At 35.1% G+C, this 14,352-nt stretch overlaps 1 protein-coding gene across 2 annotated transcripts in view; it reads left to right on the top strand.

Moving 5' to 3' along the window:
• The window catches only part of TTC39B (tetratricopeptide repeat domain 39B), a 76,167-nt gene that overhangs the window by 55,535 nt on the left and 6,280 nt on the right, over positions 1-14,352 (top strand). For both annotated transcript variants that reach the window (XM_041485580.1, XM_041485581.1), the window contains 12 exons: positions 818-885; positions 2,854-2,918; positions 3,082-3,187; positions 4,540-4,605; positions 6,140-6,248; positions 7,088-7,155; positions 7,243-7,302; positions 7,606-7,767; positions 8,839-8,930; positions 9,205-9,325; positions 11,209-11,320; positions 13,896-14,013. In XM_041485580.1, the coding sequence (XP_041341514.1) occupies positions 818-885; positions 2,854-2,918; positions 3,082-3,187; positions 4,540-4,605; positions 6,140-6,248; positions 7,088-7,155; positions 7,243-7,302; positions 7,606-7,767; positions 8,839-8,930; positions 9,205-9,325; positions 11,209-11,320; positions 13,896-14,013 (1,147 nt within the window). The remainder of the gene's footprint in view (positions 1-817; positions 886-2,853; positions 2,919-3,081; positions 3,188-4,539; positions 4,606-6,139; positions 6,249-7,087; positions 7,156-7,242; positions 7,303-7,605; positions 7,768-8,838; positions 8,931-9,204; positions 9,326-11,208; positions 11,321-13,895; positions 14,014-14,352) is intronic.

Raw genomic sequence — 14,352 nt, forward strand, 5'->3', positions numbered from 1 at the left:
TGATGTGGAGGAGTACACCCTTGTCATTAGTTGCATTGGAATCTGAATATATTAACAAGTTTTGTGCTTGTCTGTTTTGCCTTAAGGTGTTTTGGGAAATGGTATCAGTACATTGTTCATGGCTCTGAAAATGCTGATCTCCTATTTCTGATTCAGGCAGAGTCAAGTATGCATTTTTTTCTAACCTGGCACAAGAATCCTCTTTAATACTTGGACACATCAAACTCACCACGTATGCACTGTACATACAGCAGCCTTGTGCATGTAGCTGGTCTTGCGGCATGGGTGCGGAGCAACTTGTGTCATGTGTGTTAAATCAAATGTATTTTAGTGCTGCATGAAGACAGAAAGTCTGCCTGGGGCTTTCAGTTTGTTAAGCATGACTTGGTGAAAACCCGTTCATAATGTCTCAGTGGATGTAGGAGAAGCCTGAACCTTGTGAGGTTAATTTACAGAAATTTCTTGTAAGACATGGAAGGAGGCCTGAAAGAGTGCTGTGGGCTGTTAAGCTTAGAATCAATGCAAAGTACAGGAGACCATCTACCAGAATGTCAGGTAGCTTTTGCCATAGACTGAGGTCAGCTCTGACAATATTTTGTCTGAGAAGAAGGGAAATAGAAGAACTCTGTTGGAATTTGCATATTACAGCTATTACTCAGCAGTTATTGAAATGGCAACAGTAGAATTTTGCTTTTTTTCCCCTTTGTTTTATTTTTTCTTTCGTGTATTGGCAGCATTTTGTTTGTTCCATTGACCCTAAGAAGACAGTATTGACAATGACTTTGCTGATAGTAAATAACTTTTCTTTCTTATATAGAGGAAATGCATGCTGAAATCTGCTATGCTGAATGTTTATTACAGAAAGCAGCTCTCACCTTCGTACAGGTAAAGTCAATTTCTCATTTCGTGCGAAAGTGTAATGGAAAGATATTAGTACTTATAAAACATCATTCCAACAATAGATGTGATGTTTAAACCAAAATTTTTTGCTAGTGAATGTTATTTCATGGCAGTGATTGAAAGTATGGTAAATCTTGAGCTGCTCAGCAAAGTTCTCTCTTTGTTTGTATGAATAACTGAAGAAGATATTCAGATACCAAAGTATTACCCTAAGGTATAAACATATCACCTTTTAAACATACCTCCTGTATTATACAAGGTGGTATGTTTAAATGATTTGCATCACATTGGACAGTGTCCAGTGCCTGCATAAAAATATTTGGAAGTATGAGGAAGTGTGTTGTTTGAAAGTGAAAGTAATTTTTTGCATCAATAGGTAGAATGGTTTTCCAACTAACAAAACTTCAGCTGATACACACATGTAATTTCCCATTCAGCCTTGCTCTCTATGCACATGGTGTCAGGAATAATACAGTAATGAATGCTTATAAAATGGGCATGCTTAGCATTGCTGAGGTAATCATTCAGCTCACAGAAAGATCTGGAATTTCATAGTGTGTGGTGCTAGTGATTTAGGTTGTGGTTCAGGGACTTCATGCTACAGTTTTCAAATTTAATTTGAAATTTGGTTCCTGAAAACAGGTATTGTTCATCATACTTTTATTCAATAAACACATGTTTATTGAATATATTTTAGATAATATTTTCCAGTATAAATTATGTGAAAGAAGCGAGGCACATAGGATACTAAGGTCAGATTAAGTTCCTTTGGCAAATACTTATGAATTACTTGATTTGGCCAGAGGTGTCTGGAAATACTATTAATGGAATGCTAGTCTTTCCTGTAACTGGCTTGCTCCTTTGCTAACCATGTGGAAGCAACTCTTTCTGTTTTTATTAGGTGGGTGGGATCTGTTTTAACCATGAAAAGAATTTTGAAACAGTTGTTGAAGGAGGTGAATTAGGACTGTATAAAATAATAAAAAACCCCGTGGATGTATATTTTCTCTGAAACACCACCATCGTATTGCTTTTGGCTGTAATACCCCACTCTGCTGATGGCTGTGCTGCCCCGTATTTTTCGTCTTTGGCTGACCACGATTCATGTTAGGATGATGATGATAACAAAAATGTAAACACTCAGAGGGAAATAGAATTCTTGTACTGAAAAACTTGCATTTGGGTGTTCAAACTTGCAGACAAGAGTGATGAGGTCTTTTAAAATGGTAATCTTTTTATGGAAGCCAGAATTTCCTTTGGTTGATTGTTCTGAGGCCATTTTTTGTTGCTTTTTCATTTTCCACTTTGTATATACTGTTCCTAAATATTTAAATTTGCATTTCTGAAATGCCAGCATGTTCCCCTTTTATGTGAATTCTAGAAGAAAAAAATTAATCCTGTTGAAGTGATGTCTTGCTTTTCAGGAATTTAGTTTTGATGGCAAGTACATTCTGGCTTTGTTTTGGTTTTCTAGAGGTTAGTAAGCACATAAATTGAGTAATACTGTTAGGTACTTTTGATCAGCAATGGAATTTCATCTCTTCAGGGGATTCTTCAGTTTGTCTTCTGCCAGTTTCTGTAGGCTTCCTTGTGTATGTCAGAATCACCATTTCCAAATATTTGAAACAGTTCCTGCAGCACCATCTGGTGGAGAGCTTTCTTGGTTCATTTAGCTACATCGCAAATTCTGCTATAAGTAACACTTTGACTTTCTTTTTCACCTCTCTCTTCAGTTTTAAAATTTGTAATGTGCACCAAAGAAATGTTTCCCTGACAACTTAGAGCAAGTGTTAACATCAGTCTTAGAGACACATCTAGTGACTGAAAAACACTTTCAGTGTTTCCTACGACATTAACATGTAAATAAATGTAAATATAGCTGGAGGATTTTTATGAATGTGTTATGTGTAATATGAATGCACAGTATTTTACAGTTAGATCTTTTTCTTCCAGGATGAAAATATGATCAACTTTATCAAAGGTGGCCTGAAAATTAGGACAAGTTACCAAATATACAAGTAAGCTATTAGAAAACACTTGACTTCAACATTAATATAAGCAGTTGGAGTGGCATTAATGACCCCCAAATACAAAGGAATACTTTTTGCGTCTATCACAGTCATCAATCATAGTAATTTCTATGTTGTGTTTCCCCTTCCCTCCTTTTTTCTCCATCACAAGGGAATGTCATCAGGTGCTACAGACGACTCAGGGGAACAAAAGCAAAAATGAAACGTACTACCAGTTTGAAGGAGGAGTAAAACTTGGAATTGGAGCATTCAACTTGGTATGACTTATTCCTCTACAGAAAGGCCATTGAGTTATTCTGTAGGACTGTCTTTCTTTGTATATATAGTACTGTAAGTGATTTAATATTTACACATTTGTAAAATAGAGATGCAGGGTTTGGAGATTTTATGCAATACGAAACCAGCATTAACTTCTGGCATGCAGACTTTCTGGGATGTTTCTATTAGTTTATTCTGAGCTGTTTCATTCTCTAGGAATATCTAATATATGTATTTCTGAAGTGAAAAAGCAGCTGCATCTACCTGTGTGTAGCAGAATTTTTAAAGATGCTTACACTGTGGTTACAGAATGCCTGGAGTGACTATTAATTTGAACTCCCCCCATGTATCCCATTCTTTTGCTTCAGTGACATACTCCAGATTTACATAGATAATTACAGTTAGAAGAATGAACAGTGTACTGAGTTTGTGCAAAATAAAATTGCCTTTTCTTTACTACAGTAAAGAAGACTACAGTTTACTACAATTTGCTACAGTTACCTTTTCACATCTGTCATGCAGTGGTGAAAGTTGATTTCTGCCAGTATGTTAATTTCTGTATCATTCTAGATTGGAGATGGCCAATTTTAAGAATGGTCAGAAGAACTCAGGTTTATGTGCACCAGACTTTAAAATTCAAGCACCTGTGTTTATAAGTGCTCTTGCCTCTCCTATTCTTCATGGAGTCTTCTCAGTAGGACGCTTAACAGAAAAAGTGTCTGATGGGCAAAATATGTTAGGGTGACTGGAGATTTCTAAAAACTGACCCTCAAGTTGACCTGCTTCTTAATGCTCATTGAAAAGGTGGTTATGATGTTTGTACATTTTCTGTTGTGTAGGATTTGGAGGATGCAGTTACAGAGGGAACAAAAATGCCTGTAATAGAGGGCTAAAGGATGATAGCAACAGCTAGTATTTCTAAAACCATTATGCTCACTGGTCTCCTGCTTCAGTGCTCCCACAGGAGGAACAAGTAGAGCCTCTGTGAGACTCCCAATAAAATAATGGTATAGGAAGATAAGAGTTGTAGGTTGTAAGTAATACTAAAATAGATAAGACTTTCATTCCAAAAGACTCACAATTTTCAAGTAATTCTGACCAGCTGAAGATAGAAACATCTGTCATTATCTAAAGAAGCACAGCTGGACTCTATCTGTTTTCATGCTGGATGGTCATCAGAATTCTGAACACGCATGTTTACTTTCAAGTTCTTTCATGTTTTATTTTTTTAGTAATCTGTAATACCATTTAACATAGTAGCTGGCCTTTTTGGTTCATGTTTATAACATTGTAACTATTTTTTAAAGTGCACATGTTTTTAATTATCTTTTTATTTTTAAATGTATTTCAGATGCTGTCACTTTTGCCAGGAAGGATCCTCCGACTTTTAGAATTTATTGGATTTTCTGGCAATAGGGTATTTGATTTGATACTTGCTTTTTCAAATTAATTTTTTCTCAGATAAAAGACTGGTTGGATTTAATGCCATATATTCCACACTAGAAATATAATATTGATGTTTATCAGTATTTTAGTGTTGTTAAAGAGATAAATGGGTTAGATAATACAGGCATAAAAGCACATATGGTGGTACTCCACTCTTTAACATCCATGGGAAATGACCAGTTTATTTAAGAGGAGATTTTGCCAATGCAATTTCCTTTCCTTTTGCTGATCCTTAAGTAGAGGATATCAGCTTTCTTTGCTAGTTGAAGTAGTCAGAAATTGACATTCTTCACCAGTAACTCAGGGAAGAATCATATTTCTACATTTTTCCACCCAAAATCCTAGCCCATTTCTTTGGAAAAAAAAAATTTCTGAATATCATGTGTCACAATGGAATCTAGATCTTTCTCTCATGGATGAGAAAAATATTTGTAACTTGTTTTGTAAGTATTTTACAACTCTTCAAAACTGTTTTTGATGCCCATAAGAAATGAAAAATCCAAACAAAACTCAAGTAAAAAATTGTAATAAAAGAACCCACAGAACTGTACAGGATTGAACTTCAAATTATTACTGCTGCAGTCACCATATGGTCTTATTGCTGTTAGATTGTCCACAATATGGTGTAAAATTAGACTTCAGTGGAGACCTCTTAATTCCATTTCTTCCTCTGAAAAACCTGGTTCTTCCTGAAGCTCTTCCAAAATACACATTTTTCCCTGACTAAAAATGCAGTAAAGTCTGAAAGGAACAGAACGGTTTTGAAATATCATCACAATTTTTTTGTGTGGTGCTTGAATTCTCCTGTAATTTACCAAGTCGCTATGCAATAAAACCAATCTGTTAATGTTTGTTTTGAGGCAGAATTATGTTTCTGGGGAGTCACTGCTTTTGATCAGGGAAGCTGTGAGCTCAATACCCCTCAAAGAGTTGAGCTGTTATGTAATGGGTCTAAACAGAAACATAAGGGAAGCCTTGTGTTAAGATCTGTGTAAGGCTCCATTAATCTGTATCTGTCTTTAGACGTTGATGTATCAGCAGGCTCTTTGGTCAGAGCCTCAAAGTAGTGCCTGACTTGATGGAAGAGAGTTGAGGATAACCGGGGTTTTCTGTGAAGGAAGGCTCACACCAACAAGTAGCACTGGAGCAGTTGGGAGAGTTGCCCATTGAACGTAGGTTGAAGGATGTTATTCTGAAAGGCTCATAGTCAGAACATAATGGGGAAGGGTTGTAGACCTGTGTGTCTGCATGGTTCATGTGGTGTTCCCATTTCACCAGAGCACTGAAAAGCATGATTTTATTAAGAGTTAGATTAGTCTTCCCTTCGTGAGTGCTATTAGCTGTGACAGAAATGTTTTGGTGGAGGGTTGTTGTATTTGAGATAAGTACTGAATTATGAAATACTTACATCTGAAAGGAAAACTGAATTTTCGTTAGCCAGAAAAAATTGGTAGTAACTCTGTATACTCATAGTTAATTCTGCATGTGTTTGTGATATTTCTTAGGAGTTGGGCCTCTGCCAACTACGGGAAGGCGCATCTGGCAGCAGTTTGAGGGCCATTCTGTGTACTTTCACCCTGTTGGTTTATCATACTTACGTCTCCTTAATCCTTGGTGAGACCCACTGTGTAGCATTTCAGTCATGCTACACCTTATAATAGATACTGTGATTTATTTTTATAACTGAGTTTCAAAATTGTGGCCAAATAGGACTTTGCTGTATACTTACTTATGATCTAAAATTTACATCAATGACAAAGCTGTGTCTGCAGAAACAGTGAGGGTAGATAGCATTATACCAACATCTTGCTCCATTTGCAGGGCTGTCTCAACAGCAAAATATTGCAAAACATTATTAAGTTCAGGAAAGTCATTATCTGTAAATTAATATCAGATATTGTGAAAACTATCTCCAGAAAAAAGCTATACAATCAGAATTAATTGCTTTTGCCATTTAGAGTTGGAAGTCATAATTAATTCTATATGCTTCTTTACCATATATTTTCACATTCTTTAAGTATTTTAGTACTTGTCCCTCAGGCTCATCAGGAAATTAAGGAGAACTTCATTTCTTCCAGTATCACTTGTATTTCATTACTGAGTTCAAAATTAGGAGAAGAGGCAGCTGAGGAATGTTTTCCTGTCTTGCTAAAGCAATTAAAGGGATTTAAAAATATAACTAGGATCGGTAATGGAACAGTCTAAAAAATATTCCTATAATTCCAATTTATTTCTACTTACAGACATTTAGTATTTTTAAATCAGTATCTTTGGGACAAGAATTTAATTTTTTGGGACAAGATTTTAATTTTTACACAATATGATGAAATAATTCTGCTTTCAGATAAAGCAGTCATTTATTGATCTATCAAATTTGATGTGAAAACAAAATCTTAGTCTATGAAAGTTGGATTCTTTTAAGTGCATTGAAGTTGGTTTGTTACATTTTCTAGGTACAGGGGAAGCCAACCTTCATGAAGCAGACAGTCTCCTTGAACCCTACCTCCAGAAATTTCCAAATGTGCGTATTTCTAATAAATTTTGTAACAGAAATGTTATTTCCTTATGCTCAGTCTTGTGACTGTTGTTTTTCTCATCTCTTTTCAAGGGCTCCATTATTCTATTTTATGCTGCCAGAATAGATATACTGAAAGGAAATTTTGAACAAGTAAGTCATGTTTTCTTTTTAAGATTTTTGTTTAGTGTTTAGCCTGAGGAGGAAAAATAATTAATTCATCTACATATCAGTTGGACTGATAAGTGTGCTGTTATCCCTGTTCACATTCACTGTCAATGTTGATTCCAGCCCTCTCTCTAAGTGAGACTGAAAGGGAAGTTTATATCATTTTACTTGTTAGGTGTTTTCCACCTGGGTGCTAGGTAAGAATTTGTCCTGTAATTAGACACTGCTCTCACATGGAGCTGTAATTTAGCCAGTTTTCATCATTCTTCCTTGACTACTCACTCATAGGCACAGTTGAGGTTCCAAGACTGCATAGCAGCCCAGCAAGAGTGGAAACAGATTCATCATCTCTGTTACTGGGAACTGATGTGGAGCTACACCTTCCAGCAGGACTGGCTTCAAGCATATCGGTATGCAGACCTGCTCAGCAAAGAGAGCAGGTGGTCTAAGGTAAATGGGCAGGTGGACATTGTTGTGATATACCAGTGGTCTCTACAGTTGAAGTTACTTTTCATTTTGCACAATAAGTGTAATGTTTGCATTCCTGAGATATTCATAAACTAAGACACAGTGGGACCAAAATATTTTAACTGGGTGCTTAAGGATGACTTTTTATTTCACGTTTCGAAGCAGCAGAACTGTAAGCAGCAATGCTTTGGCCCCTCCAAAAATGGAGGTACTTACCTGGGTTGGGAGAAAGAAGAAGGATAGGAAAACTATAAACTTGTCTCTCAAGTCAAGTTCTAACATTCACTAGTAAAACTTGGCTGAAGAAAGTGTGTTTGGTGTTTATAAACACACACACCTACTCAACAGATGCTTTGTGGCACAGAATGAGAAAGGCTGCTGGGGACAGGATCTCACAAGAAAAGCTGGGCTATCAGATAACCTTTTCCTTGTAAAAACATTTTTCAGAGTATGAACCAAGCGCACTGTGCCAGTAACCTTTTATGCATTATTGTTGTTATCATCTGTTCCTCTATAGATTGCTGTTTTATTTTCTTAATGAAAAAGGGTATACATCTAATTCTTGGCAAGAGAGGAAGAGAATAGTATATTCAACATGAAGTGCAAGTGTCTTTAATAGAATTATGGATTTTTTTTTTCTTCTGCAAAACCCAGTTATTAAACATTCCTTGAATCAGTACCCAGATATTTCCTTCTGTTTTTTTCAAGCATGTCTCTACATGTAATAGATCATATAATAACAGTAATGGACTTTAGAACAGTTGAGTCGTTTAACCTCATCTCTTCGACAGTGGTTTGCATAATAAATTCTCCTGTTCTTTGCAGGAGATACCTTTAACTTTCTGACTAATATAAAAATATAAATACATGAAAAATAAAGTTACAGCATAAACTATGTGACAAAGGGAATACTCTACTTTTATAGTTGTATCTACATGAGAATTATGGGAATACTTTGCTACAGCAATTGAGTGAGAGATTTGAGTCTTTAATGTATTGATTAAACACAGAAACTTAGATGTGGTAATCTGTTGCTGTTTCTTTTTGAAATAGGCAATATATGTATTCCAGAAGGCAGCAGTTCTGTGTATGCTTCCAGAGGATGATTTGAAGAGGACTGGTGAGGACATAGTGTCTTTATTCAGGTAAACTTTTATAAAGCAGCTGAATGTGCACTCTTTCTCCCCCCATGTCTTTATCTTGTGTGAATTACTTCTTGCTTATAACCATAAACTTTCCATTTTTTCTCTTTGCCTTTAGCATTAGAATTGCTTTTACTGGCAAAGATACATCCTACAGCTTTGGTCTCCATGGTGCAAAACAGTTTTAAGATGTTATATTTCAGAATCTTTCTAACTGAAATGAGATGAAAAAAAATACCAATAAACAACTTTCTTTCCCCATTTTCCCTTCTTGTAGACAAGTGGATGGTCTAAAACAGAGAATTGCAGGAAAATCTATCCCGACTGAGAAGTTTGCAGTAAGGAAAGCTCGACGCTATGCATGTCCTCAACCAGTGAAGCTGATATTACCTGCCTTGGTATTTGTTCTTGCTTTGTTTTCATCGTTTTCAAAGAGAAAAGAAATCAGAATAGTTCATTATACAGGGAAGGAATAATATTGTCAGGTATTATATGTCTGCATTTTAAATTTTTTAAAGAAGTACTGCATTAATGCAATGTGATTTTCGTGAAAAGTGTTAGGGACTGGATCATACTACCAACGAAGCAGCAGTTGGAAACAAGCGCCATATTTTTCAAGTGAAAAGTTCACCATGCAGAAAACTGCATTCATGTTCTTTAGGTTGACAGGATTTTAATCCTTGTCTTTTAAACTCATTAGGAAGTTAAAGAGTACTTTGGTACTTTCTGTTTTTTCTGATGAAAATGGAGAGTGGTGGTCGGTTTTTATTGTGGTTTTTTTATTCCCCTTGTATTGATTTTGATTAAAACAAACAGAAGTTAAAGTAACTTTATGAATGCTATTCTGATTTCCCATATTTTAACATCAGAGTCATTAGTATTGCACAGTGTGTTTCTGTGTGCACAGCAGTGATACTTTTCATATGTGTATGCTAAAATCTTTGTACATGCATAATTTACCAACTGTACATGAAAAGCCTAAGTGAAGAAGAAATTTCTTATGTTAAAGCTCATTGATATAGAAAGATGTGTCCAAAGAAAATTAATCCACAGGTTCTAAAATTCATTCTATATTAAATTGCATGTAGAGGACTAAGTAAAAATTGTCTTGGGCTTATACAGCAGAGTGCTTGCAAGTTGTGAGTATATATATTTGGTCTTGCTGTCAAATCTAGTATCTTCTGTTTTAATTTAGGAATTTTTTCATGAAGGACTAAGCATAACCAAACATAGTGTATATTTATTTCAGTTAGTGTAAGTTAGACAGGACTACAGAATTGAAACAAATCTAGCATGATGTAGTTGATTATGTCAATAACACTGTTTCAGACTTTGATACAACTAGATATTTTCTCTGTCTGAAAATGTAAATCTTTACAGTACAAATGCAAGTGGAAATATTTCACCAATGTATTGTATCAGCTTCAGAATGACATTAGGTTTCATATTTCAGCGGTGTAATTTCAATTACGGTAGAACAAATGATACTCTAGTTGTAAAGATCTTGGCAAAGCTCGTTGTTGGTTAGCACTCTTCTCAAGTTTTAAAATGTGATAATGTATCAAAACAAGCTAATTGCTTACTGTTGTACTGAGGCTCTGGGAAGATATGTTTCCAGGATTTGCTTTGGTTTTTTCCCAACAAAATTTTGTAGAAATTATAGTAAAATCATATGTTGGATCTGCCTACTGGAATCACATTTTTATCCAGAAAGTTATATCTACCTCCAGTTTTGTTCTGAATGGAAGGTAATTGTCTGTTGATTAGTCATATATATGTAAATGGTTTTGGGGGCATACTTACATAAATACACTGTATATACAAGCACACACTCAAATGCATTCCGAATTTACCTGTCATCCTTTAGAAAGAAAGTACTTTTAGCTCCTTCTTTAGTTTAGGCGGCAGGAGCCACAAGTTGAACCTAAAGCATCCAGTTTTGCCAATGTGTTATGTGGGTGATGGTGAACTGTCCTGATAAAATCTGTTCAGTTTTATTTCTGAAGATCTGTGAAAATACATGATAGTAGAATCCATTAAAAAGGCATCAAAGCACTCAAGTCTGAGGAACCCATGTTAACTTTGTCAACACACATTCAATTTTTCCTTTCCTGTTCATAGATGTGTTGTACCAAAACAAGCTTTGGTAGTATTTTTATGTGCTCAAAAATGTTCCACAGCAGCCTTTTCAGAGGCACTCTTTAATTAAATATTTATCAAATTTCATGAGTTTTTCTCACCTTTTTGTTTTGGTTGGTTGGTTTTGTTTTTTTTTAATCAGGAAATGATGTATGTCTGGAATGGATTTGCAATTGTGGGCAAAAGAGCAGACCTCACTGAAAACTTACTGGTAACAATTGAAAAAGAAGAAACTGCTCTACAAAATGAAACTAGTAAGTGATCAATTAAGGTGGAATTAATGATCTTATAAGAAATGCTGACGTTTTTCTATGCTTTTGTCTTCTGATATTCTGCGAAGTGAGTGTTGGCTTTGACAATTTTCTAATTAAGTCCAAGTATGGAAGTTTTTAAGTGGTTAAAACAGCAATTCTGAAACATAATACATATCTAAGTGTGATTTACAGTGTAAATTGAGGTGATGCATAAGAAATTATACAGGGATGTGCAAGAAATATATAATGGTTAAATATGCATGATATAATAAACCAAATGAGTGTAACTGCATGGCCATGTTTGAATAGGGTTCCTTTATTTTCTGTGTTGCCCTTCACTTTTCTGTACAATCAGTAGTGTGCTTCTTAAATCTCTCAAGCATTTTCCTTTTTTCTTGTTGTAATATTAAAACGAAAGTGTAATATCCCATGAGCTCCACATGGAGGATTCTGGCAGAACCTGTTGGAAATCCAGTGCTGCATTGTGCCGAGATTTGTACTAGAAGTGCTCATCATTTGTAGCAGTGAAGTAAATTTCCTATTGAATCTCTGAGTAAAGACATACAAGGTACCAAAACTAAAGCAATGGAAGTAAGACCACTGTGTTTTTCTTATGGAAATTCACAGTTTGCAAATAGGATATAGTCTGGAAGTGTGTATACTTTCTGTGTTGTTTCTTTAAGTAATACCTTTAGTCAAATGTAATTTTATTCTGGACTTCACATACGTGATCTTGATCTGCTTTTAAAGATACAGAATCAGTGCAAATAAAGACTGATTACCAGAGCTGCTGCTGAATTCCTAAGAAAAAGAGATTAAGGCTGCTAGCAGAGTATGACAGGGTTACGGTGTAATTTTAAGAGACAGTTTTTAGTGGTAGTAATATCAAAGGATTGTTAAGGTACTGTGAGAAAAGGGTGTTGATTATACACAAAGGTCACTTAGGGATTGAGACTTCATAGAACGGTTTTTACTTCATTTGTTTTATGTGAACAGGCACAGCATGGAATCTCGCAAGGACTGAAAGTAATTTCATGTTGTATAGATCTGAAAATAGAGATGGTAGAAGGAACAAATGGAAGACATTAGAGATGTTTTTTTTTTTTTTTCCACAGGATTTCTGGGAATCCTTTTTTTTTTTTTTATTTCCAGTATATTAAAAAAGAATATTTAACTTCAAGAACAAAATAATTTTTTTCTTGTTTTTTATTTTGTCCTGATAATGATACTTCCTTTGGTGTAGACCACCGTAGGTACAAAGATGGTTCTCCCATATTTATTGCAAGGTTATCTGTGTTAAATTGGCCTGTGCATTTGTTGTTTGTGCATTTAGTGTTAATGTTTTAATGTTTTAGCTTTTATTCTTTTGAGAAATAAGAGCATGGCGAGCCCTTACTGACCTCAGTGCATGCCCCCAGTAATTTCAATGAATGAGTCCTTCAGGAAACAGTCACAGAATCCAACACCTTAGCCTAGCAAAACAGGCTAGAGAGTAGTAAAGTACTCATGTGCTACACTTCTACTATCACTAAAAGCGCAGTCTGTCAGTTACAATCTATCAAGACTTTCTGGGTTTAAACACAGACGGAAATAAGACTGAATATGGTGGCAAAGCACTTTGCAGAATCCTAAAATGGATTAGTCTTGCATGTTTCAGAACTGTTTATGTAGGATTTCTTTGGCAGACTATTAAGGAAAAAATTAATGTGACCTTAGAGAGCTGGTAATTAGTTGTAAACAACATGATCTGAAGGGAGAGTGTTTTGCTTCCTGAATTGTTAATGTATGTGGTGCCATCTGTCTATCCATATGTGTTTTCTTTCCTTTCTTTTCCTTCCTTGTACTCAGCAAATGCTACAAACTAAGGGAACAAAAAAGAATCACACTTGTTAAGTAAATTTTGAATTGATTCAAACACCCTCCTTCATCCGGAATTTTTAGTCATATTGAATTTAAGACTTTCAATGAAGTTTTTCAAATATTATACACCATTACTTATTTTCAAATATTTTTCAAATATACACTACTACTGAGGCTTCTCAAACATTAGAGATGATAAAAATACTAGTAAACATGGTGTCTTGAATTTGTACTGCAAAATGAGGCTTCTGAAGAGTTCTGTAAGAGAGTCATGGTGTGGTTTTTCAGGTTTTTTTGTGCTACTGATGCTACTGGAGGTCTGCCAGTGCTCTGTAACAGGGGAAGTTGTTAAGATAATATGATGGTTTCTGTCTCACTGTACTTTAAGCTCTTGCAAGTAAGAAATCTTTAATTAATGACTGTTTATGTAATGTAATGTATTTAATTAATAACTGTTTAATCTTCAGTTAATGAAGTTTATACCTGTTTGTTGGATGTTTCAATTTCTTATGTCTTCTTTGCCTGTCTTTTAAGAGAAAGGTATGGATGGACACATCTTCTTTAGTAAACAGTATTTTAAATCATGCCTGAAGGTTTGAGGTATAGAACATGAGAAACAGCATCCTGCATCTGAATACATATTCCCTATTGAAAATCTAATTTTCCTTTTCATGATGTCTTCAGATTGTTTGACATATCTCACTTTTACTGTTAGATCACAGTGAATACTATGTGGATGATGTGTGCATGTTGCAGCTACTGAAAGGCCTCTGTCTGAAGCACTTGGGAAGACTCATGCAAGCTGAATTATGTTTCAGTAAAGTAATTCAAAGGTAAAAAATAATAAATAGATTTTCTAGCTTTTGGTGACATTTCTGATACTCCTGTTGCAGCTGTCATGTTAGAATTTTGAATGATTAAACGTCATGTTAAGGACCTGGAATTCAAATACATCTGAAAGTACTCAGAAAACCAGAAAACTTTGCTTGTATTTTTCTGTAGCAATTGAACACTTACAGTAGCTTTATATATGTGTTGTTTGAGACTAAATAAATCAAACTACCAAGTAGCATACCCAAATACAATAGGAATTGTATTTGCAGAGCTACCTGTAAGTAAGGACAGTACAGATAGGTTTACTGTTTGTTTGGTTTATTTTTTTTTTAATTCAG

This window comes from Pyrgilauda ruficollis, unplaced genomic scaffold (assembly GCF_017590135.1).
Source record: "Pyrgilauda ruficollis isolate IOZ18807 unplaced genomic scaffold, ASM1759013v1 scaffold71, whole genome shotgun sequence".
NCBI lineage: Eukaryota > Metazoa > Chordata > Aves > Passeriformes > Passeridae > Pyrgilauda > Pyrgilauda ruficollis.